The sequence below is a fragment of the Chrysoperla carnea genome, chromosome 1 (genome assembly GCF_905475395.1).
Source record: "Chrysoperla carnea chromosome 1, inChrCarn1.1, whole genome shotgun sequence".
NCBI classification, from domain to species: Eukaryota; Metazoa; Arthropoda; class Insecta; order Neuroptera; family Chrysopidae; genus Chrysoperla; species Chrysoperla carnea.
This window is the reverse complement of record NC_058337.1, coordinates 127,844,986-127,872,413: the sequence shown is the minus strand read 5'-3', so window position 1 is coordinate 127,872,413 and position 27,428 is coordinate 127,844,986. Positions and strand designations below refer to the sequence as shown.

Here is a 27,428-nt window from a genome sequence, read left to right as displayed (position 1 = left end):
AGAAACTTCCTTTATCAATTTTCCATATTGTGATAAGAAAATTTTTAAAATTTCAAAAATAGAAAAAAAAAACATGCAAAGTTACACCTTAAAAATTTGAATCAATTCCTTATGTATTTATAAATTTACATTAGAATTTATCACATCGTGGTGATGAATTCAAGAAAAATTTTAATTTTCTAAATTAAAAAAATATTATAAAGAAATGAATTAATAATTAAATGAATGTATTTTAATTTCCAGTTGCGCTAATTAACACTAATTAACATTAAAAAAAAAACATAAATATACAAATAAATTTTTATCTTATCAATATAAAAACTTGTATACTACTGAAAAAAGTTTTGTATTTTGATAGTAAAATATCGATTTTGTGCTAAATTTTTTTTTTTAAACAAGCAAAAGGTCAAATCAATTTTTTTTTTGGGTTATTTACAAATTTCTTTAAAATTGGTGTCGAACGATTGATGTCATCGCTTATAATAACTTGTCAAAATTTCTCACCATGTTGTTATAAATTGAACATAACATAAATTTGGCGAAATTTAAATCGAAAACAATATGGTTTTCGAATCAGTTGTGGCCGAATTATTAAATCGGTTTCTTGGTGATTATGTAGAAAATTTGGATAGTACACAATTAAAAATTGGAATATGGGGCGGTAACTATTCATAACATTATCCATTATTTTTAGGTAGTTTTTTTTTACCTAACTTTTCCTAATTTTTTTTAAGGGGATGTTGTTTTAAGAAATTTAATACTTAAACAAAATGCTTTAGCTGAACTTGATCTGCCGGTTAAGACCATATATGGACAATTAGGTATGTATCTGCGTAATAATATAACTTTCTCTTAAAATCTTCCAAAAAACCAATTATTACTAGAAAAGTAGGCTATTCTATTAGACAGGGGCGGATTTACGAATTTGCCGCCCATAGGCAGGCATCAAGGTGCCGCCTTTTTTTATAAACAAAAATCTGTTTTATTTATTTGAAAATTGAAAAATATTTAATATAATAAATGAAATAACTTTTTAATCATACGTAAGGTTTACAAAACAAAAAAACAATTCATTTTTCAATTATTTCAATGTACATTTTTACACCGGACTTTTTTAACAGCAAATGTATCGATGATTTTGTTCAGATCAACTTGTAGCAAAGTTTCAACTTCAATACACATTATAAAGAATTTAGTCTGTTCTCTTTCATCGTGGAACGCAAATAAGTTTTGATACGTTTCAAGTATGAAAATGAACGTTCCGCAGTACAATTTGCTACTGCAGTGCAAGTACACATTCTAACAGCGATATCGATCATCGGATACACCTGATGCAAGTTTTGTTCGCGCAACCATTCGCCTAGTGAAACAGGATTGGTTGGTTTCACTTTTGGATCGAGAGTTGCAAAATGAGACTTCAGATGTAGCAATTCTGGTTGAAAATTGAATAAGAAAAAAAAACGTTACTCTGAATCCGTTTCTTCTTGAACGGGGACGGTGATTTGATCAACATCTTTTTTAAATTTCCCTTCTTTCTCTTTTCTTAATTTAGAGTACTGATACCCGCTTAGTCGTTGTCTACCATCACTCGTTTTAAACGATTAAAATACTTCAGTACAGTCTCTGACATGGTACAGTTGACCAAAACAAGACGGAAGGTTAGGTTATAGTATTTCTGAGAAACGTTCTAAAACTTCCAGGAAAGTGACATTCGCGAACATAGTGACTAGATATAGTTTAAGGGAAGTTGCGACTTTTTCAAATGATTGTTTCACACAAAATTGAAAAAAATTCACTTTTTTTCTTTTTTTTTAAACAAAAATTTTTAATAATTGAAACGAATTTTTTGCCGCCGTAGGCACAGGCTTACTTTGCCTACGCATGAATCCGCCCCTGCTATTAGACCAATTTCTAACTCTGGCCCATTTGAAATAGTAAAAAATAGATTTATAAGAGCCGTAGGTCGTAAATAAGCTCGTTGTATTCATATTTTTATAGGTAAACTTGTTTTGAAAATACCGTGGAAGAATTTGTATAGTGCCCCGGTTGAAATAGAAATTGAAAGATTATTCTTATTGGCTGTACCAAATACAGACATTGTTTATAATTCTGAAAAAGAGGAACGATGGGCTAGAGAAGCGAAACAAGCTGAATTAACGCGCGTTGAAGAGCAAAAACAAAAACAACGTGAAGCTGCAAGTAAGTTAATAATTAACCTTTTCTTATTTCCAAAATCGAGATTAATCTTGAAATAAAAAAAAAATGTATTTCACAGATCCAAAGCAAACCAATGATACCTTTGTTGAAAAATTAACAACAAATATTATAAAAAATGTTCAAATTCGTATACGTGATATTCATATCCGATACGAGGATAAATCCGATGCACAAATCTATTCGATGGGTGCCACCTTAAGCAGTTTAACTGTGGTATCAACAGACGAAAATTGGATTCAAAAAATCAGTACAGGCGATGTTGCACATATTTTTAAGGTATAAATCAATTTAAGAATTCCGCACAAATTAAATGCAAAAGACATAACGATCAAATAGTTCTAAAAATTTGGTAAAAGCTCTATTTTTGCATTTCATTTGAATGGAGTTTTTTCTATTTTTAATAAGGTTGATACAGTCAATAATGATCTAACTTTACAAATTATAGGTTCTGCAATTAGAGAGTCTTGCAGTGTATTGGAATACACCAACAGAAATTTATTCTACACAGTCGTTTGAAAATATCTGTGAAAAACTTGAAGAAACTATTGTATCGAGTACCGAAACCCCACCAAATTTTAAATATAGTAAGTTTTCTATTTGAATATAGGGTGTTCTATTCTAACCGCATTCAGAAAAATATAAAGAGATAAGAAAATTCGTGAGTACTTCATTGGAGGCTGATTATTGAAATCCTTTTCATTTTTTTTTAAAACTTGAAATATTTATAAATAGGGTGGGAAGCGGACCTGTGAATTTGACATTATCAAAACACACTTTTGTGAAACTAACAAATTTTCAATTCTCTGACTCAATTTGGAGAATCTTTCTTCGAAAAATTCTCTGTATTCACGATATTTGTGAAAAATCGTATTTCGTGATCTTTGACCATGTCACAAACAATCACAATACTGAATCAGAGGCGTATTAAGAAATTATGCGTCTGTAAGCAGTTCTCAAAAATTAGGCATAGCCGACCTCCGTAACAAAAATCTATCAATAAAGCTTTTTCTTTAATTTTTTAGTTTCAAGTTATTTATTTCTTTGGACCTTTAAATAGGTTGTTCGGTTGTTCGGCTCGAGTTATCGTTGTTAAATAAGAACGCAAATGGATGAATTAATCAAAAAAGCACTTTTCTAAATCACCAAAATACATCGTTACTAAAGTACCTACTCTATTTTGAATTTCTTCAGTGTTTAAATTGATCAAATTTTTTAAAAACGAAAATATATTGTTAAAAATTCTGTACAATTTTCGCCTTTTTGAAGTTCAACCACAAGTTTTTCCGACCAGATAATGAAGAAGTAATTGCTTCGGCAGATTCATCGGCTGTGCAGTTTCTCTTCCTTGCTCTCTTTGTACCCTTTTCATATTCTTTAACTATTGAGAGTGCTGAGGCTTGCTGTTCATTTTAATTAATATTTTCCCCGTTCTGCAGAAATTATATGAATTAATGTGTCATACATTTGAATAAACTGTACAAATGTCAATATCAACGGACTGGAATTTCTTGCAAACTTTCTTACACAATTAATTTTATGTTTATTTAAAAACTTTCACATACGCCCGCCCCCCTTTGTAACCTCACGCCTGTGGTTACGTGCCTACTTTGTCTTAGATTAATCCGCCTCTGACTCGGGTCTATTAGAAACTTTTACTGAATATTTTCGAAATTTATTGATAGTTTTCTTGACAGTTGTAACATTATTTTAAAATTTGCATACTTTTTTCAGTTTTGGGTCCAATATGCTCGGATGCACGTTTAAGATTACATCCAAAACCAGAAAATGATGATCCCAAATTTATACTTCCAAAAATATTATTAAATATAGAAATGAAAACATTACAAATTGGTAAATATCGAATCTACAGGGTTCGGTTATTCAGTAAGATATTACCCTCCATTCTCTCTTCTAAAGTTAGTCTGATCTACAATTTTCAACAATAGAAAATTAAATATAATGCAGATACTACCATGTAAATGGGTGGCATCTTACTGAACAACTATGTATTTCCAGAAGGAAAAACTTGATTACATTCGAAAATCTTTTCTATTCTAGCCATAAATGAACCACAATATCAATGCATTGTATTATTTATGGGCTCCATGGAACGAATGAAACGTGGTGCTATGTATCGAAAATATCGACCAGCTGTACCATTTAAAGGTCATGCTAAAGAATGGTGGCGTTTTGCGTACAATTCTGTTTTAGAATTTGAAGTACGACGACGTAGACAGAATTGGAACATCGATCATGTTATGAATTATCGAAAAATGTGCAAGGATTATGCTGCCGTTTATAAAGAAAAAATGTTGTTGAAAAAGGTATAAGAAATTTGAAAGCTTTTTCTTGGGGCCACCCTAAAATCAATATTTTGTCTTTGTGCCTCTAAGATCTTGATTTTTGAGTTCAATAATAGTTTTTTTTTTTAAATTTAGGTACCGGCTGATTTAACAGTTAGATGTCAATATTTCGAAGACAAGTTAGATTTGTTCAACATTGTAGTCGCACGCCAACAAGTAGAAATTGAAGTGGCTAATCAAATAGAAATTGCTAAACAAGAAGCCGCCGAAAAATCTTGGTTTGGTGGTTGGTTTGGCGGTTCAAAAAATAAAACTGAGGATTCGTCATCTAATGATATTAGTAAGTTTTTTTTTTGTACACTGTTCTACCAGTTAAAATTACTGAAGATATCGAGATGTGACCATAAATATTTTGTAATAGTTTGAAATTAGAAAACAAAATTTTACAAAACTATATGAGCGTATTTTTCTTTTACAGTAAAACAATTCGAAAAAGCCATGACACCCGAAGAAAAGAAGAAATTATATCAAGCTATTGATTACACAGATAGTAATGTACCAATAGAATTTCCTAAAGAATATGTGGACATGGTTTCTGCATTTGCATTACATGGACTTGTCGTGGAAATTCGTAATGGAGACGAGAAACGTGTACTTAGTGCTCACTTAAAAGGTGTTAAATGTCAAGTACAGCGTCGACCAAGAGCTGATGCATTCAAGTAAGATTTCGGAAATATTAATAGTACGAAAGCAAAGTGTTCGAGAGTAAATTTTAAGACGGCTGAATGTTAGCTATTTCTTTTCATATTTAAATTAGATAGGGATGATGTATGTTTTGCATTTGAGAGACTTGACTAACGTAAGATGAGGGTTAGCAAAGCAACCAAATTTCTGCCTGGCAAATTAAAATCACATTCTTTGATTATTAAACTCGATCGTAATCGAATTACAGCTATACTCAAATGATTGATTATTATTATTATCCTCCCCGACAGCCAAGCAGCGATAAAATCCTTCAACTCGATCTTTCTAAACTCATTGATAGCACAGGACTTCTGAAAGTCCTTAAATGAGCTGGCAGAATAAATGAATGTAAACCTGATATGAGTATCAGGGCACAAGGACATTCCAAGGAATCGTAAAGTAGACGAGCTTGCTGGAAATGGCACAAGGCTGCTCACAAGCATCAATAGGTATCCGGGAATTGTGTTTGCGAACTGCAAGGTGCTCCTGAATGAGAATACCTTCAAAAAGGCCAATCTTAGATGGAGGGAGGAATGCACTTTAGTGGTACTACAAGATTTATGGTCTACGTACAATCGGAGACGTTCTGAAGATCTGATATCGCTTAAGAAGATCTTAACGCAATAAACGTAGTCGCTATCAGACGCTAGACGTTCTTCATCCCTACCTAATATCAATAATAATATAAATATCCGAAATCGAACCGACCTGAAATCAAATTTTCCGTGACGTTGCCCAGTTCTTATACTATAAACTTTTTGAAAATTAAATAAATATTTTATCGAATTCATTTTCTTTATAGATTAGCTGCTAAAGTTGATGCATTTACTGTGTATGGTAGTAAACAAAATGATATTCGTCCAATATTAGTATCATCCAGGCAAGTAAATGATTCATCATTGATGGATTTTCAATTTGAAACGAATCCATTACATGGTGATTGCGGTCAACGGATTTCATTTAAGTCGTGTCCAATACAAATTGTTTATGATGCAAAAACAATTATTAATGTTACGAAAATTTTTGAAAAACCAAAAGATGTTTCACTGGATTAGTAAGTTGTTTTTTATTTTTTATAATTTTTAAAATATATGTTATAATGTTTGTTGTATTGTACATTTTTTCTAATTTCGAAACTTCTAATTTCGTCATGTATACGTTTCGACTTCGCCCCCTATTTCAAAAACTATTAAAACTTCCACCATCTATTATTTTATATTTAGCAAAACACAACTATTGCAAAAATAAAAACCTGACACTTTTTAGTTTTTTATCAATATTACTAGTTTTTAACTCTTAACAGGATTCATTTAGAGAGAAAAAAGTGATCTTGAATATACACTACTTCAATTTACTCTAAGATTCGATGTGTTGTTATTGAAATCGAAAATTCAAAACCATTTGTAAAAGGAAAAAAAGTGTGATATTCAGTCACTATTCTAAAACTCTGTGCGCATATCTATACCGCGATGTATATTGAGCGAGACTAAATATTTTAGTAGATCTTCAGACATTTCGATCTAAGATATGGTTTGAGACGATTCAAAGTTGAAAAAGAGCGTTCATTCGTCGCTGTAGTCACAGCCAAAACTGCCAGAACGCGAAGTTTTTGGTAGATATTTGGAAACGCATTTTCATTGCAAATATCGAGTTCTTCGAGTGAATTAATGACGTCCTGTCCAGCAATTCGTTTTCGACAAAGTTGAACTTCGTCGACCCAAATGTCACGGAAATCATCATACAAAATTGAATACTCTAGTTCAAAAAGTCAGTCATACATATCGTGTTACGCTCCTGTTATGATCGTTTGAGAGTTCTATTTTTCTCTTCCAATTTGATGTTCGTTTCATAGAGGTGTGGAGCCATAAAATATTTAAACAACTTTCCCTTGTAAGTGTTTTATCAAGCCATTAAAATAAAAAATACTGAAAAATTTTTCAGTATATCAGCTGTAACAAACATGAAAATGCAAGATTTAAAAGAAAAATCATTATTCGGAATGCAGTACGCAATTGAGCAACATACAAAACTCGATATCAATATCAATATTGCTAGTCCATATATTGTCATACCTTATGGTGGATTTTATACGGGGTAAGTTGAGCAAAATCAAAAGACAAGAAACAAAAAAAGTTGTGTTCGCAGCTTTTTACGATTACAATACTTGACAAAAAAAAAGCTTCTTAATAAATTAATGTTTCATTTCAGAAATGAACCTGTATTAATTGCAAATTTAGGTGAATTGAAATTGGAAACGCCAGAATCAGAAGGATATCGTGATATTCAAAGTAGAAAACTGGAGAATATTTCAGATGAAGATCTTTTTACTGAAATGCAAAAGTACAGCTATGAGCAATATATTTTAAGTCTAAATAATTTTCAGGTAAATTTTATTTCTTCAAATTATAACTAAAATTGCAGTAAATTATAAAATTAAAAGGGGGTAACGGGGGATAGTATTACAAAGATATTTGAAAATTAGATCCTTAATTTCAATAATCACTACCACAAAAAGCAAATAAGACGCCATATCAGACGGGGTCTAGGGCGACATTGAATCTAAATCCGCTCTGAATTTTATTATGTTATAATTTTTACATAATAAATTTTTTCAGGTAATTTTCTCGTTACCTAGTGCAAAATTAACGGAAGAATTGGAAAGTGGTAACGTTGAATTAGCAGACATCGAAACAAATTTACATTTAATTGAATCCACATCATTAAAAATAAATATCGGTCGATGTTTAATCACAGATGACCCACGTTTGCCTAAAATCAAAGTGTCTGGAGAAATTCCGACCGTTCAAATAAGCGCATCAGACTTTCAGTTACTAATGATAATTGCATTAGCTAACAGTATACCATTACCTGTAAGTCAAGAAGAATCTGACCAACAAGTAACTGTAAGTCATTATTTATTACTAAACTAGATATTGGGTTAGGCATGGTCAGTGTTGCCAGACCATTTCGAACAAAAAACAGTAGATGGTACCTTTAAAAAACGGAAGACTGTATTTTTACTTAAATTTGAATTATTATTGGAATTAAAAATTCATAATTCTCAAAATTAATGCCATAAAATTACAAAAATTATTCGTCGAAATGCGAAAGGTAGTGTCTTAGCATAATTCTTCATTATTATAAATGCGCCACTAAATATAAACGGTATAATCTACAAAACACGGTAGATCTACCGTTTTAACGGAAAATCTGGCAACATTGGGTGTAGTATTTGACTGTCATTTTTAGAGACTGTTAACAAGGCGTGTCTAAACTTAAGAGACTGTTAGCAAGGCGTGTCTAAACTTGAGAGACTGTTAGCAAGGCGTGTCTAAACTTGAGATACTACTAGCAAGGCGGCTTTCTTCTACTTACAATTAGCCGAAGACTTCTATCTCAGAAATAGAAAAAAACTCAACTTCATCACTAAAGTCACATTTCCTCCTCTTTTAATGTTTCTTGCTATTAGATCCTATATATTCAAATGGAATTTTTGTCTTTCGTCAAAAACTTGAAATTTCTTCAAACAAAACTGCGTAAAATTTGATTTTGTGATATGAAAAAGGAGGTTGAGAGGCTTAGAAGTTTCTATTCTCAAAAGGCACAGCCATGATACTAAATCAAGCAAAAAACTTACTTTCAACTCTATAGCCTTATTTGGAGGGACTGTACCGACGATCAAAGACATAAAAACTGCGAAAAAACGTAATATTTCGACATATAAAAGGTAAAGGGAAGAAGACTTTCAAATACTACGCCTGACCCCAGATCTACTACCTTGAAAAATAGGAATACATAGATGAAATTATAAATTTGTTTTTAGGCTGCAACTTCAATTGCGTCAAGTTTGTCTACTATACCAACTATGGCTTCGCAATTTGTTACAAATAATATAATAAAAACGTCTTACGAAATAAAAAAGGAAACTACTGATGACTTGATACAACTTACTGAAATAGAAGTCTCTTTTATTGCAAAACGTAACTATTTTTTATTTTAAAGCAGGTGTTTGGTCTGAAATCCACGGTTATTTGTCAAAGGGATCATTTTAGGGAAAAAATACTTCTAATAAAAGTTGTTGACTTTGGAATGCTTTTTCCCTAAAATGCGTAGTTTTTGAATAATTTCTAAAAAACTGCGGAAAATTTTATTTTAAAATTGTCTTTTTTAAAAGTGCGAAAGATTTGGAACAATCAAAATATACAGAACGTTACAAAACTTTATGCTTAACAAGATTTATAAGAAATATTTTTTCCCTAAAAGCAGAGTTTTTAAGAAAAATTCTATAACACAAATTGAGGGTAATTTGTTTTTATAATGTATTGTAGGGATCGATTTAATATTATCAAAACATCATGCAGAAGTTGAATTGCATTGTATCAAAGAAAAGCTGGAAGCGAACGATGGAGCAATTAAATTTGGAGAATCCAAAAAGAAATTTCAATTTTCAATAATTGGAATGGAATTTGAAATGACTAAACAAACATTCAATCAAGATATTGTTGCACGTCTGGGTGGTATCAATTATAAGCATTTCCTCCAAAATGAGATCGTGAATGTGTTAACTACACCACGTGGGGATGATGACGATGCAAAAACTCTTAATGAAGAAGATTTTGATTATCTATTTTCTGTAACATTCTCAACGGTTGATAAAAAATCACCAGAATTTGCAACAAAATATCAACATTGTGAGCAAATTTTATTTGTTGAGTTACATAAGATAATGGTGATTTTGCATTTGGATGGTATTAAAGAAGCACTGAAATTTATGAACGTGATACAGCAAGAGATGAATCGAATATTTTATGTTCCGCCATCGGATTCAGATGAAACGGTTGAATATAAGACTTTATCACATGTAAAGCGTGAAAATGTGTTGGCAACTATTAATGAAAATATTGAAATGAATATAAAGCAAGGTAATGTTTAAAATTTGCAGTTTTAAATTAGGAGGACACAAAATATTATACAAGAAAACTTGAGATATTTGATTATTGTCTTCCCGCTCAGTTGAGAAAAGTGATGGGATTCTTAACAGGGCAATGTCGGTTGAATTAGCTCCTTTATGACAAGGGGGTTTCTGATGATCCCACTTGTAAGGCCTGTATGTAGGACAATGAAACCTACATACATACAATATTTTATGTTTTAATGTGTGCAAATATATTAATATTAGATTAAAAATTAGCTTTACCTCCTCACTGTAGCTTTCTAACATCTACAAGGGGGCGATATCGCCACGAGAAACGCTGGTGTAGGTGCTAGACCAGCCTTATGAAATTTGTATCGCTGGTCTAGGTGCTAGACTAGCCTTAAGAAATTTGTAAGAATCTATCCATGCTTCTTTCCGTTATTAGATAATTTATCTTCTCATTTTCCTCTACTTCTAGAAGTCACAGTGACATTCCGAAATGACATTCCGAAAATAGTAAATTGTTGACTTTGTCATTCATGAAGCATATAGGCAGGAGAACGATCGCTATAGAAAATATTGTCCCCGAAATATGGATAAAATAAGTGAGGCGCTGCGACCGCTAGGTAGTATCAATAAAAGCGGGCTGTTGTGAGCTAATTTCAAATGATATATCAATTTGTACATTATGCTAACAACAACAGCTAACTTCACAGATACTACTTCTTGATGACAGCGCGGCTGGTGGCTTAAAAATGAACTATAAATTCTACAAATTTTTAGGGACAGGTGCGCTAATGCTTTAGTACATAACGATACTGGAGTAAATCTAAGCAAAAAAAGGCTGTTATATGGATTAAAAGTTCGAGCAACGAAACTTTGGGGTTTTTCTTTTCACATCAAAATAAGTATTTTTTGAAATTTTTTACTTTCCCGGAATGGTGCAACATGTTTAAAAAACAAAATGGCGTCAAAAATGAAATTTTGTTCAGAAATTTTATCATTTTTATTTTATATTCGCAAAAGGAGGCATCGGTGCATATCCAAATTTGGTAGGTTTGTAGTCCATGTTAAGAACTACTCCTCATAATTTTTTGGTGGGTTTCGTCCCTTCCCCTCCCAGTTATATATATATGTATACATACATATGGTAAAACAGTTCATTTGACTATAACTTGAAAAATATTCGATTGATTTTAATGAAACTAATATCAATAGTAGGTTTTATTACTTACAACTTTCGGTTAAAATTTTAGCGAAATCCGTTAAATAGTTCGGCCAAAATTTCCAATTTAGGAAATTGTTTAAAATGGCTGCCATTTTATGCCATTTTGTCCTACGAGGTTAAATTTTTTTTTAAATTGTAGCATTTTTTATTATCTTTTGATTTTATAATAAGTGGCTAAGATCAGCGACCCCAAAAACCCCTTTATACGTCATAAAAATTTTGAATTTGAAAAAAATATGAAAGCGGGAGGGGAAGGGGAGGATGTTGTAAAAAGTGCTATATTAATAAAAGCATCTAAAATTTTGGGTTACTTTAGCATTTTAAACTATTTTGACCTCTTTTTAAAATCTTTTAAGACACAATTATTTCATACACCCCTTCCCCCTTACAGCGCGAGGGTTAAAACTTAAAAATTTTGCTTTAAACCATATAGACCTCTTTTAAAAATAGTTTTCTCATGCCAAAGCAAAAAACACCCCCCAAAGCCAGTCCATACACCCCCCAAACAATGATTTCCAGAAAGTGCTAAATTTTCCGTTTTTCGCAAAAATATGGATCAAGGAGTCATTTTACGGGTAAGCCACTTATTATAAAATCAAAAGATAATAAAAAATGCTACAATTTAAAAAAAAATTTAACCTCGTAGGACAAAATGGCATAAAATGGCAGCCATTTTAAACAATTTCCTAAATTGGAAATTTTGGCCGAACTATTTAACGGATTTCGCTAAAATTTTAACCGAAAGTTGTAAGTAATAAAACCTACTATTGATATTAGTTTCATTAAAATCAATCGAATATTTTTCAAGTTATAGTCAAATGAACTGTTTTACCATATGTATGTATACATATATATATAACTGGGAGGGGAAGGGACGAAACCCCACCAAAAAATTATGAGGAGTAGTTCTTAACATGGACTACAAACCTACCAAATTTGGATATGCACCGATGCCTCCTTTTGCGAATATAAAATAAAAATGATAAAATTTCTGAAAAAAATTTCATTTTTGACGCCATTTTGTTTTTTAAACATGTTGCACCACTCCGGGAAAGTAAAAAATTTCAAAAAATACTTATTTTGATGTGAAAAGAAAAACCCCCAAGTTTCGTTGCTCGAACTTTTAATCCATACACAAGGCGTAATTTCACTCTACTACGATCTTTCTCCTGTTCTATAACCTTCATGTTGTCATTAGTCATTTTAGTAAGGCATTCTTAGGCTATTTTTGAGCTGAAATTGTAGGATATTAGTGCCTAAAAGGCTGTTTCTGCATGATTATCGAAAATTAAAGCTATTTTAATTGTTTAATTAAAGAGCTAACTGCATACGTCTGTCAGTTCTAAAAAAAACTATGATAAATTTTGGCCCGACGAAAAAAATGAACCATCGAAATAATCTACCAAAACCAAATGCCTAGAGAAGGCCTAGAGCTCCTCTTATAAACTTTTTTGTGATTTTATTTTTTGGTATGTAGGTTTAAAACGTCGTCAGCGTAAAAAGAAATCACATAACGTACGTCGTATCGAAACAACTTTATTGAAAATCGATGCACAATTGGGTGAAGTGAACGTAACATTACAAAATTCTATACGAAAATTATCAACATTTGCTATATCTGGATTATATTTGAATGTCGATATGAAAAAATCAATAATCCAAGTTTCTGCAGCGTTGAAAAATATTTCAATTATAGATCCAAATCCATTGAATATTCATTCACAGGTCAGTAGGTATAATTTTATCGAAAAAAAATAAATACAATTTGTGTATTTTATTTCAATTCTTTATCATAAATAAGACAAAATATAAAAAAGAATTCACAGATTACAAACGTTATGTAGGCATAGTATGCTATGTTCGTGACGTACTAAATGTTAAAATACAAAAGCCTGATAATAAGCCTAAACAAAAATTTTGTTGAAAACAATTTTCTCTTCTTTATTTATAGATTTTAACGACAATTGGTGATGAAACATTAAATTTATCAGTTATTTATTATACGAAAGATATTGAATATGAAACTGATACGGATTTAGATTTATCGATTAATGTTCGTGTTGGTGCTATACGATTAGTATTTTTAAATTGGTTTGTTGCTTCACAATTGGTAAGAAAAAAATATTGGATTAAATTGCTCAAACGACTAATTACAGAGCTGGCGATAACTAAGGTACATTATTTTATCGTTGTGTTGACGAAGAAAACGTATCTGCCTCCGTTATATTTTGTTATATCGAAAAAAATTATAAATCTATCGCAAATGGGTCCCTAGCACCTACACTAAGGAGATGACCCGGGTAAGAAATGCTATTTTAAGCAGATGCAACTATAGAATTCTGTCGAGGCCAGACGAAAGTCCCCGGCTTCTTCGCCGCGATTTCTCCCAGGAAAGATAACTTCATTCCTTTTAACGCTTGAGTGGCCCGGTACCCAGATCAGTCTGACTGTGTTATTCAATGCCAGGAATTTCAATGTTACTCGATTGAAAATGGCAGATATCGTTTTTTGTTATTTTTTTTTTATAATTTTATAAATTTTAGGGGACACGATTAAATCATAAATTCAAAGAACTGTATTTTCTTTGTTAACTATAAGAAAACAACTATCAGCGTCTTTACGTCTCAAGAATAAACGTCTGTCACACGATAAGATCCTTAAGTTTCTACCACCAGCTCCCTAGTTAGTACTTTATCCTTTTCTTTATCTATTAATAAATCTGTGCACAAATAATTGCGTCCAAGTTAGCTCTAAACATATCTTTCGCGGTAAGTATTCTAGCAATTTGAACTCAATCTTAAAATATGTTTAGTCAAATGAAATAAACTAGGACGCAGTTTTCTGTACAATCATTAAATAATAATAGATTATTTAACGCGTTCACTGCGGGTTGTGCCATGATGGCATCGTTTGCTTTTCGCCATCATGGCGTAGTGCTTAGTTCGGTTATTTCGGACTATATAGTGATGGTGGTGAGAATATAATAAATTAGGCCCGCAGTGAATGTGTTAAAAATTAATCATTTTATAAATTATTTCATTTAACTTTCTTTTTTTTTTTGTTATAAAGAGATTTTTAAGTAATTTCCAAGAAGCTGAACAAGCAATTTTTGAAGCATCTGCAGCAGCAGCTGAACAAGCCAAACAGAATGTGCAAAATGCATTGGAAAAATCTTTACGAATGAAATTAAATGTAATAATAAAAGCACCTGATATAATTGTACCAATCCATTCGAAATCGTTAAATGCTCTATTAATCGATATGGGTGTGTTGACGTTATCAAATAAAATTACAGATACTTACACGAAAGTTGAAGATGGTGATACGAAAAATGAAGGTAGGTAATTCATTTAGCGATTCCATTATAAGTCTCTAAAACGACATAGATATAATTCCATAGAACTCGTCTCATAATGATTGAAGCTAATTAATTGCTTTTTTCTCTAATTTTCATTGAATATTTTGTTCTAGATGAAACTGAAGAAGGCCAAGAACAACACCATATCCTGGTCGAAGAATTACGTATAAGTTTAGAAAATATTCAAATTAGTCGTATTCATATTAACGACGCCAATGATTATTCAAACATGAATGAATGTAGCATCTTATCACCAACCAACATACAATTAACCGTACAACGTAATTTAACGCCTAATAGCAAAATTTTAATGCCTGATATCGATATATTTGGTCGTTTGGAGAAAGTACAATTAAATTTAAGCACAACTGATTATAAAACATTAATGTTAATCTTAAGTAACAATTTAACGGAGGGTGATGAATTCACAAAAGAAGAACCGAAAAATGTACCAGCAAAACCTCCACCAAAAATTCAACAACAAGTTTCAGTGAAAACAATTATTGAGAAAGATGTTTCTCAAACGTTGGTCAGTGAAAGTGAAATACATAAAACATCAAAAACATCAAATGTATTCCTCCAATTTAAATTCACTTTACACACTCTCGATATTAGTTTATTTAACGCCAAATGTAATTCAAGTATCGATTCAATTGAACGTGAAAATGGTTTAGCACAATTTATTATGAGTGTGCTATCGATTAAAGGTCGTATTTTACATGATCAAACGATAATCGCTTCGATTGTCCTCGTGGATTGTTCATTAGATGATATTCGTAAGGAAACAAACGATGATGATTCAATACGACGTCTATTAAAACGAAACGTACATAACGAACGTTTACTTATGAATTATTTACAAAATCAACCGAAGGGAATGCTTGATTTAACTTATCAACAACAAGGGGAACACATGTTTGTTGATTTACGTGTATTTAGTTTCGAATTAATCATGGCTGTTGATTATTTAATGCTCCTATTACAATTTTTCACCCCCGACTTAGACCTAGAACATAACGAAGAACATCAATCTCATGTACAACATTTAACAACTGCCACAGCGACAACCACCAAAGAAATTAAACCAACTCCCGTATCGCAACAACCACCACCTCCTTCGAACACAAAAACTATGACCGTAAATATTCGTGTAGAACAACCGGATATCATTTTTGTTGAATCAACGTTAAGTAAAAATGTAAATGCAATTGTGTTAAATTGTGAGATTAACATGAAAGCACGTTTGTCGGGTGAAAATCATCAAGTGATTAATGGTTCGATGAAAGATTTAACTTTGTATACATGTAAATTTTCACGACGGAATCAACAGAAAAATGTTTTACATTCAATTTTGAAACCGGTTTGTTTGAGTATAGCGGGTTCAACACCAGCTGGAGATGATGTTACACAGGGTTTACATGTGGATGTTATTGTAACAGATGTGCATTTAAGTGTATCGCCAGCCACGATTGAATTGGTTAATCGTACTTTGAATGCGTTAACAACAGTTAAAAGTGAAAAAGTTGAGCAAAATAAACATACAGAACGTGATTTGGGTAAGTTAATCAATTTTTATTTCAATTTATCTATTTAAAATTTATTTTCCTAAAGGTGGTGCGAAAATTTTGGTGTATATACTCTCCTCTAGCAAATTTTAAATTGTATTTGGGCTTATTATACCTGGAACGTTTGATAATTTTGCATGCGATTTACGAAACATCGTCTGAAGTCGCATCCGTAAAAATGACGTACTTATATCAATATTCTGTTTAAGGTAATTTATGGGATCCATTAATTTTCAAAGATAATGATTTTTGGTATTTACGTGCTGAAGAAGCCGAAGAAATATCTGAAGAATGGATGAAAGATATCAGTGATGATCCCCTACAAAATGCAAATAAAATAAAACGTAATGAAATGTGTATATTGAATGTTCCGTCGATTGTAGTGACCTTAGAAGCTGGTGTAGGGAATCAAACACTACCCATGATTTTATTAGAAACAAAACTTAGTGGAATGATTGGTAATTGGAGTTCTCAAATGTACGTCGATTGTTCACTATCATTACAGATAAACTACTATAATAGTATATTAGCTGTTTGGGAACCGTTGATCGAACCAAAAGAGTACTCAACAGATGGAATCACACGAAAAACTGAACCATGGGAGATTAAATTCGAAATGCAAATTAAAAACAACGATTTACAATCACCATTAAATCCTTTAGATTTAAACGATGAAGATCGTATTGATGAAGATACAAATTTGTATCAAACGTCACAACAGTGTATTTTAATCGAATCAAAGGACAACTTGGAAATTACAATATCAAAAACATGTTTCGAAGTGATTAATAATTTGAGTAAGGCGTTCTCAAACGCTATTCAGATACATGATGATATGGTATGGAATGTTGATTCGGCTCCGTATAGTGTTATAAATGATACAGGAGTTGATTTAGTGTTAAATATAGAAGGTACTGCGTTTATGGTTTGTGACAGTCCAAATTGTCGTCAAGTTCAAATTGGTTTTGGTGGTAAAGTTTCGTTGGAATTAAGAGAGATTGAAGATATCAAAAAGTTTACCGAGTCTAAATGTATTAAAACAATTGAACAAAAAGAAGATGAAGGATTACCGAAAATTGTTCATCTTCAGGTATGTATTTTTAGGATTTTATTTCTAAATGGCAAAGACGGAACACTTATAATTTCGCTCTGCTTGTAGTCGAAGAAATAAAGCAATGAACTTTCGATCTTGTCGGTCTCGTTAGGGCGTACAAACTTTGTGAACAAAAGTGATGAGAGAGAAATGAAAAACTGAGAAAATTGGAAACTAAATATCGATGGAAATATGTCTAATTTTTTTACTCGGGGGTTTCTGGGGCCACTGAACTTGAATATCACTACAATTTCGTCCCTGGATGTCCCTCTTTCGCCCGCCGTGAGCACTAGGTATCTCGGGAGCCATTTTCGTAGTGTTATTCGTGTTCAACGGCTCCGAATAACCTCTAGGAACGAGTTTCGACGAACTACGTTACCTATTTTCGTAAACTCCAAGTTATAAAGGTCTATACTGCTTGTCCTGAATACCAGGCACCTCGGGAGTTATTTTTGCTGACCAGTTTTTAGTGCTTTTTTTCTTTGTCTATTGTTGGATGTCTCAATTTCAAAAAGCTTTTATATTCCGTCACCTTTTTCGATTTAAATAAAAATGTGGTAAAAATTGTACCCTTTCTTTTTAACCCCCGAGACAAAAGGAGCTGTAAATGTTCCGTTTTTACTCTTGGGTCTTTTTTTCGATTTTTTTAAATAATGTGTTTTTATTTTTGTTTTACAGGTAAATGGAGCACGTAACACAATTGATTTACCAATAAGTCGAGCCGATAAACGTTATTTCCCCTTAACAATGGAAAAAGATCCTACCTCAAAATGGGGCATTATTTCTGATATAAAAATAATAAATGGTTGTACAACGGTCTGTTTACGAAGTATTGTTCAAGTGAGTATCCTTATTGGTCATTTTATTCACCGGGGCTTTACTAATAATAATAATAATAATACATAAGAGGGGTGCCGCAAATGGATACCTAGCACTAAGACCAAGGGGTCTTTTGTGCACTCAAAAATAACCTGTCACCCGAAGGTAAGACGTCTCCGGGTAAGAATTGCTGTTTTAAATCCCAGTTCCGCTGGGGTTGCTCCCAGTATTGATAGATCCAAGGTTTCGAACCCAAACATTCTAGGATTCTATCCAGGATTTTTTCTAAAATTATCTTCATAATTTTTTTAGCTAGACTTAAGCAACAGGTGAAAAAAACTTAGATATACGTTCTTTATTTTATATTTTTATATTTTTCTTCGTTTCAAGGTTCATAATCATTTCGACCATGCTCTCGACGTATTTTATATGAATGAGAATGGTAAAAGTGTTGAACTAATTGATACAATTAGCGCACAAGGTAACTTAAATTTACCTTTAAATGCGGTTTATTCACCGACAAGTGAAATATTCTTTGGATTACGTGGTTATACAATATCAAATACACCATTTATATGGAAAGATTTACAATTAAATTTAGCTATGGTTAAATTGTTAGAATGCCGTCCAAAAGATAATAAAACTTCCAAAAATAGTTTCTTTATTAGGGTAAGTAATTGCTTTTCTTTTGCTTCTTTTTAAATTGGAAAGTAGGAATAAAATTCATTTAAAATGAGATTAAAATGAAAAAATTGCTTCAAATTTTTGAGAAACAACATACAGAAATTTGTTAAGGTGCGTAAAAAATCATGATACTGACTTTAAGCTGACTTCATAGTTATTTAATAATTTTAAAATAACTTTGAAATGCGGCGCCACGCTTATCACGCGATGGACGAACGATTAAAGAGCGTCTGAGACACCAACTTCTCAATAGAAATGTAGCTCTATAAATCTAGAGTCCCCGAGGAAGATGTTATAAATCGTTTCTAGCAGATTATATTAATTTTTCTAGGCCATGGGCGAAATTGAACAAGTTTACAATGAAACAACATCCAAACATACAATGATCAGCGTATGTTATAACGTACATTTGCGCCCAACTGTATCATTCCGTAATTGTCTTCCATTTGCAATCGTATTATGTATATCGGGATCAATTGAAGAAACAGTTATTGAACCGGGACATGTTATGTTATTACCAACCGTCGAACCGGATGTTAACGAAGTTGTTATTCGAGTAAGTGTAATTTTTTAATAATCATTTTAAATTTGATCATCTCATACATGATTATTTTTTTAAATAGCTGGATAATTATTTGGAGAAAACTTGGTCTTGTAAACGTAAAATACAAAATAATTCCCCCGAATTTTCTGTATGGGCATTCGATTCATATGACAGTACGTTAAAAATGACATTGGATTTAGGTGTTCATAAATCGTTCCATCAAGGATCCATTTTGTTGGCGTTGTATTGTCCATTCTGGATGATTAATAAAACTGAAATGATGTTGACTTACAGAGTAAGTATTCAAACTTTATTTTCTAAATTAGACAAAATATCATAAGAATTTTCAGGATTTCTAACGATTGTATCCATTCTTCCTTCACTCATTTTCAAGAAAAGCGAATTGATAAGCACTTGCTTGGAAATTATTTGATCATAGCTATGTACTTTTGGGTTGAAAGTGATAAGTGGAAACTCGAAAGGAATTTTGTTACAGAAGCTCAGAAAAAGACTCGTAAACAGGGAGAAGGGTTTTGCTTAACGTGACACAATGTTACTCAGGGGTCTGAGGAGTTATTTGTAGGGGAGTCTAATAATTCTGAAGTTATATTTTGTTATTTGGGGATTGCAGAAAATGTAACACAGCGTGGCGAAAGGGGGGGGGGTCTAAAATATCGGACGTATTTTAAAAATGGTACTTAAATGAACCTGTACAAACTATATGAGTTTTAAAGTCATATATTTATTTATCTTGTTAGTCTATATTTGGATCCTCCTAGGCAAACGCCCTGTGGGCGTGTTTACGTTTCTTATTCTTTATGAACAGGGAGTTATACTTTTATTTAAACTACACAATATGATGCTAATATTTAGGCAGAATAAGTCTCCTTTCTCCCCGTAGATATACAAATAAATTCTTATTGCTTTCTTTTTACATTTAGTTTCACACATTAAACTACTTTTACTACAATTTCAATTAAAATTTGAGAAATTTTTTAATCTCTAGGAAAATTAAAACATATTGTAGGCGTTATTTTTAATTCTAAGTTAAATTGAGTATCCAGTTCAGTTTTAAGTTTTAATTGAGGCCCATTTAATATGTAAAAGGAAAGCAATTCCAACGACGTATTCCAATTTCGAACACTTTCGGAAAGGTGTGTTTCATGTGCACGGCCCTAGTTTTATTTTAACTATAAAATAATTTCAATTAATAAAATATATTCAAGACCCAATGTTGGTGCATGTTTTGTTCCCCGTTTCAGAAATCTAAGAAATTAGAAAAGTCTTCTTCTACTGAATCTTCAAGTCCATCAAAGGTAGAAAGTGTTATATGATAATTTTGTTTATTTGTTTTTAATTCAAAACCCAAAATTTTTGTTTGATTGTATAGAAATTTTTGTTTTTTTGATGAAATTGTCCAAAAAAATTTTACTTTATTCCTTCTAAGAAATAATTTATTTAAATCTATGAATTTTTTTGGTCTAATTCAATCAATTATTGTTTATAGATCAGCACTGAACTAATTATAAAACATTTTTAGAACTGCTTTCATGTGTTACGCAGCTTTCTACTACGATAAATTGATTCATTAAAAATTTTAATTAAGCTTTTAGATTAAAATTTCCCGATGATAAATTTTATGTTTTTCCAAATCATTTTGGCTTTTAGATTACCACATTTTATTTTTAGTATAGCGCGCTTTTTAAAAGCAATATTTTATTCAATGTCTATATCGCTGTGATTTACTTCTAACAGGTGTTCGGGAATTTTTCATGTTCTAAAATCAAAATTGCCGCAATTGGACATTGAAAAAGAAAATGAAATTAAATGTTAAGCATGATTTTGATACTTTATATCAAAAACCTGTAACTAACTGGTGTTTGATTTTATTCTTCTGTAGAAAATAAAGAAATATCAAAATTGATGTTTAGGAGGGATGTCAATGGCGAAAATAGATCAAATAATGGTTTAACGTTCTAATCTATATTGAAATTTTACAGAATAATTCAGAAGATTCATTGAATGTATTGTATCATCCGGAAAATTTTAAAGGACCGATTTTGTTTTCATTCAATTCAAAGAACTTTTTTGGCAAGAAAAAAGCATCGATTCGTGTTGAAAATGGTGAATGGTCGAATAAATTTTCAATTGATGTTGCTGGATCGTCTGGTGTTGTTACATGTAAATATAATGGCGTTAATTATCAGGTAAGAATAATTCTTCGATCAATACTTTTAGTAGGGGAGCCCATGAGAGGATTTATAGAAAGGGGCTCGAGCGCGTTAGATTAACTTATGTGGGGAGGGAATGTTTGCACCTTACTAAGTACCTCCATCAAATATTAGTCCTTAATATAGGAATGCACAAGTTGGGGCAGATTAGTAAAAAAAATCGAAATGTGAATTAATTCGACGGCGTCAGATCTCTTGAATCTCTATCTATTAAAAAAACCGCATCAAAATCCGTTGCGTAGTTTTTAAGATCTAAGCATACATAGGGACAGGCATACAGCGGGAAGCGATTTTGTTTTATACTATGTAGTGATTATAGTTCCACTAAGAAATTTCAATTGCATCCATTTTGTTTCTCTAATGATATTTTTATTCTGTTTGAATAGATTGGAGTTCAAAATCAATTGACATACAATGGATTAACAAAACAAATTGTGTTTACACCACTTTATATTTTAATCAATAACGCACCGTTTGCAATTGAAACACAAGAAATTGATCGTCCTGGTGATAAATGGATTACTGTTGAAGAAAATAGTTGTACACCATTATGGCCAAAAGGTTCCAAAGATGATAAATTATTACGTATACGAATTATTGGGACACAAGAGACATCAGCACCATTTTTAATATCTGAAGTTCATGCAACTTTATTAAAATTGCCTAACAAGGTAAAATATTTCAGGCAGTTACTTCTAAAGGCAAACACACTTCCTATATATAAATATTAAAAATATTAAATACGTTTTAGTATGGTGGAGTTAATGTTGATATCCAAATAAATGAAGGTGCTAGATATATCACATTTTCAAGATATGAAGCTGGATCAGCACCGGGTTTGATAATAAATCATACAAAGTATCCCATTAAATATTGGGAAAAAGAATCGGTTAATGTGAGGTAATATTTTAAAGATTCTATTTAAGATCAAAAAACCTACACCTATTTTTATAAATTTTCTTTTCAAGAAATTTGGAATCATATAATTGTATCTTATATACTTGGGAAAATCCATCAAGTAAACGAATTCTTCAATGTGCATCAGAATATATTCAACCAGCAAAAATGGAAATAGAAAATGATTTACGACAAGATGGTATTGGTGAATTCTTTGTGAACGATCCGGATTTGAATCAGAAAGTTTTAGTTTATTGGGTCTCGTTTTTGGATGGTTTACAACGTGTTCTATTATTTACGGATCAACAGAATATCGCACAAAATGCACAAACAGCTGGCAAATATGAACCAATTAGTCAAGAGATTAATATATCTTTACATGGTGTCGGTTTGTCATTGGTTAATAATATTTTACGAAAAGATGTTATGTATTTGGGAATTGCAAGGTAAATAAAATATCTTTTTTGCTAAGTTTTCAAAAAAATCCAAAAAATTATAGTCTCAAATCCTAATTTACCTCATCAGTAAGATTATTTTCAACACCCGACGCAAAAAGAGGGGTGATGTGTGTGTGCTTGTCTGTCTGTGGCACCGTAACTCTTAAACGGGTGAAGCAATAGTTCTTACTTTCTTGTTAAGTGTCCAAAAAAACCAAAAATTCTAGTTAACTTTGATTTTTGCCCCAATTTTCTAGATCAGTTTTTTGTATTTTATAAATACGTATTTCGACTACCAAGTAGTCATCATCAGAAAGATTAGTAAGAATTAGCTAGTCGTGATTACTCTTGTTATGAATGTTACTCTTTGCTAATTTGGTGCGGACTGCACTATGACTGAAATATCCTAGAGTTCTCATTTATAATTTATAAAAAATTCTAGTCTCAAGTCTTAATTTACCTCATGAGTAACGTATTTTTAAAACCCGACACAAAAAGAGGGATGGTACCATTTTGAGATGTCTATTTGTGTGGCTAATTGTGGCATTGTAGCACCTAAACGAATGAACCTATTTTGATTTTTTGTTTGAAGGTCCATCTATGAAAAGAAAAGAAAAGAAGGGATTGGGGATTTTTTAAATTTTGTAAATTTCACTTGTTGATAATTAAATTTATAGACAAAAATGTCCTTTTCTCCAAGATAAACAACTTTTGGTTTAAATTTAAACAGTTTTTTGTAAACACAATAGATTTTAGTAATTTATTGTGCTTGTTTTAATAAATATTTTCATGTTTTTCAAGTTCGGGAATATTATGGGAAACAGCCAAACTATCATCAACACGTTTCAAACCGTTATCACAACATGATTGCCTTTTAATCGAAGCAGCATATCAACATCATTTACAACAATTAAGTTTAAATACAACCGTGAAAAACTCAATAGTAACACTTGGACCAAAATTAGAAGTTGATTTTTATACGGAGATGATTTTAAAACCAAATAAACGTCGTTTACGTCGTACATTCCAAACTGGATTTTGGATGCAATTAAAAACATCAGAGCATCAATTACAATTACATGCAAAAATTAATCGTTTACAAATTGATAATCAATTGTATGATTGTATATTCCCGGTGGTGTTAGCACCAATACCGCCACCGAAAAGTGTTGCAGCTGATACCGGTAAGGAATTTAAATTTTCTTAACTTTTCATTTTAAAGTGTATTAAAAGTAAAAAATAATTTTTGTTTGATCGGTATTTGTTTGCTTTAGCATTGAAGCCATTCGCTGAATTAAGTGTTGTACAACGTATCATGAAACATAGTCCTGTTCAACAGTTCAAATATTTTAAGCTTTTAATTCAAGAATTTCACGTTAAAGTTGATTTAGGCTTCGTTAATGCCATTCTTGAATGTATACAAGGAAAAGATCCATCTGAAGCTGAAACTGTAAGCATTTTCATTGGACCTTTGATGGAAAATAAATTTTTAAAATCCTTTTTTTGTTTTATTTTCTTTTTCTAGTTGGAGTATTTCCAAACAGATTTAAAACTAGTTGATCAACCATTACATTCACATGTATCGACGTTATCGTTACAAGATCAAAAGAATTTTTACGATTTGTTACATTTTTCACCATTGAAAATTCATATCAGTTTTTCATTACAAACGGGATCAACTTCGTCGGCTTCAAGCGACAGTACTGCAAATCAATCAGCAATTCCAGAATTTCTGAGTGTTGTCCTCCAAGGTATTGGAGTTACACTTACAGATATGCACGATGTCGTTTTCAGGTAATCTTAGTTTATTATTGATTCTTATAAAACTTAATAAGAATCATGTCCTCTCCCTATGCATTTCCAAAATCTTTATATTCGAAAGTGTAAGTTTGGCAAGCGACTTTACTGACCAAAGCGGTTGCAAATAATTAAAAGAAAAATAACAGAGCCTATGGCAGGGGTGGCGAACCAATAGCACGCGATATAATATTTTGGGCACGCCACCGATAATGAAGTTCATCATGAAGTATTGTATTACGAACGATAAAAGAATCTTAAAACTGCCATTCGCTCTGGTACACTCCGGGTAGTTCGAGCTGTCCTCTAATACCATCAAAAATATATTCCTTTTGAGTCAACAACGCAGAGAACGCTAACTTTTAATATTACTTTTAATAAAGCCATTTTTGTTTTTGATCAACAGATTGGCATATTTTGAAAGGAATTTCATGTTTTATACTCAAAAACAATTAATTTCTGAAGCCACACAACATTATGTGGGTCAATTGGTAAAACAAGCATATGTCTTGGTACTTGGTTTAGATGTTATTGGTAATCCATATGGTTTGGTCCTTGGAATCAGTAAAGGTGTTGAAGATTTATTCTACGAGCCATTCCAGGTAAATTATTATTATAACAAACACAAGAATAAATTTATAATAAAGTATCACTTGTTTATAGGGTGCTATTCAAGGACCTGGTGAATTCGCTGAAGGTTTAGTATTAGGTGTACGTAGTTTATTCGGCCATACTGTTGGGGGCGCAGCTGGTGCTGTTTCCCGTATTACTGGTGCCATGGGTAAAGGTATTGCTGCTTTATCATTCGATGAAGATTTCCAAAAACGTCGTAGAGAACAAATCAATAAAAGACCGGCCAATTTACAAGAAGGTTTAGCTCGTAGTGGAAAAGGTCTAGTTATGGGAGTTTTTGATGGTGTCACTGGTGTATTTTCAAAACCAATCTCTGGTGCTAAAGAACAAGGTGTAGAAGGTTTCTTTAAAGGTTTGGGTAAAGGTGCAATCGGTTTGGTTGCTCGTCCAACAGCTGGTGTTGTAGATTTTGCTAGCGGATCTTTAGAAGCTGTGAAAAGGTATATTTTTTTATGAAACTGTGGGAACCTGGGAATCATATCACTGATTGTGAATTTCCGTTACAGATGTGCTGAAGGTGAAGAAACAGGACGATTACGTGCACCACGATTTATTTCGAATGATAGAAGACTAACACCATATTGCTTTGTCGAAGCTGAAGGTAATAAATTATTAATGGAATTGGAAAAGGGGAAATATTCGAATACAGATGTGTATGTTTATCATGTATGGATCATACAACGAAAGGAAATTCTTTTACTCACCGATAAACGTATCGCTTATATTACACATAACGATATATTCGGTGGATGGCAGGTAATTATTTTTTTTTTTTATTATCTACAAAAAAGGAAAGATCGCATATAAGTTTTATAACCAAACTATTTTTATTTGATATTTTTTCTTAATAACTTGAAAGTTACATGCAGTTTTAAAAAACTTTTCGAAAGAGAATCGAAAACGCTCGAAGAACAAATTTTCGTATCACTTCGTGTAATGTAATAACTTAAGTTAATAATTGTATAGGGTGCGCCAAAACGTTTGTAATCTGTGAATTCTTTTTTATATTTTATACACAGCTTTTAAAAAAGTTTCCTAATCGAAGTTCCTTTTTATTTATGTTAAAGAATTGAAATAAAATACTACAATTTATTATTATTATTTTTTATTCAATATACCAATTGCCTAATAGAATCTTCGAACATGTTTATCGACAAAATCAAATTTTTTGTGTTGTTTATAGGTGGATTGGTCTTATACATGGCATGAATTACAAGAAGCACCAAAAATCAACGATGTTGGTATGCAAGTAATAATTCTAGAACAAAAGAAAAAATTCAATCTATTTGGTTCAAATTCAAACAACAAATTTATTCCAATACATGATGAAAAATTACGTGAATTATTAATCATAAAAATCGATAGTATTTTTAACAATCTTATGTCTGCTTCTCAATCAAGTCTTAATAGACCTAGTATTTAAACCGTTTAAGTTTTCTATTCTAAGTATTTAGTCCTTTAAGGATAACCCTTTTTTTTTAAATAAAATTAATCAAAAAATCACTTAATCAATATATTAATATACGCACTTTTTATAAATTTTTCTTTGATTATTATCGATTATTTTTGGTAAAGGGCTACGAGTTTTTTTTTTCATTTTACGTGACAAAACGAAAACAATTCGAACCAGATTATTTAGTACAAAAAATTACAAGAATATTTCCCACCCTGATTATCTTTAAAGTTACCACTACCAAATAAACCAGGCTCGTGTGCAGGAATCATTCTAAAGAACGAAGAAGTTCAAATTTTGATTAATCATGTCAAGTCATAAAGTCAAAATGTGATATTCAATCACTATTTTCAATTAAAAGTTAATTTACGGTTTTGTAAATTTGTCAAAATCGTCAGAGAAAATGCGTTTTATAAATGACGCCTTTACAGGACCATATTGTTAGTTCAAATTTATGTTGAGAGATTATCAATGGGAGGGGGGTATCTCCGGTTGCACGGGCCTGAAATG

At 31.6% G+C, this 27,428-nt stretch overlaps 1 protein-coding gene across 1 annotated transcript; it reads left to right on the top strand.

The window, feature by feature from the left end:
• Positions 1–464: 464 nt before the first annotated feature.
• LOC123290951 (vacuolar protein sorting-associated protein 13) lies at positions 465–27,106 on the top strand. The gene is made up of 35 exons (XM_044871339.1): positions 465–661; positions 735–821; positions 1,999–2,199; positions 2,276–2,493; positions 2,663–2,801; positions 3,949–4,068; positions 4,276–4,541; positions 4,656–4,860; positions 4,999–5,239; positions 6,067–6,318; positions 7,206–7,358; positions 7,473–7,647; positions 7,880–8,167; positions 9,088–9,244; positions 9,593–10,186; positions 12,885–13,132; positions 13,359–13,517; positions 14,477–14,744; positions 14,879–16,321; positions 16,540–17,420; positions 18,102–18,263; positions 18,633–18,911; positions 19,258–19,482; positions 19,550–19,765; positions 21,471–21,677; positions 22,088–22,372; positions 22,453–22,601; positions 22,670–23,044; positions 23,837–24,219; positions 24,310–24,485; positions 24,561–24,829; positions 25,239–25,434; positions 25,496–25,905; positions 25,972–26,221; positions 26,649–27,106. The coding sequence occupies exons 1-35, from the start codon at positions 562–564 to the stop codon at positions 26,886–26,888; spliced, it is 10,017 nt and encodes a 3,338-aa protein (XP_044727274.1). The 5' UTR covers positions 465–561; the 3' UTR covers positions 26,889–27,106.
• Positions 27,107–27,428: the final 322 nt, after the last annotated feature.

Bases quoted from the DNA above. Each gene is read 5' to 3' on its own strand.
- LOC123290951 (XM_044871339.1), top strand. From the start codon at position 562: ATGGTTTTCGAATCAGTTGTGGCCGAATTATTAAATCGGTTTCTTGGT. The intron at 7,648-7,879 runs GTAAATTTTATT...AAATTTTTTCAG, and splicing joins TAAGTCTAAATAATTTTCAG to GTAATTTTCTCGTTACCTAG. The intron at 26,222-26,648 runs GTAATTATTTTT...TGTTGTTTATAG, and splicing joins ATATATTCGGTGGATGGCAG to GTGGATTGGTCTTATACATG.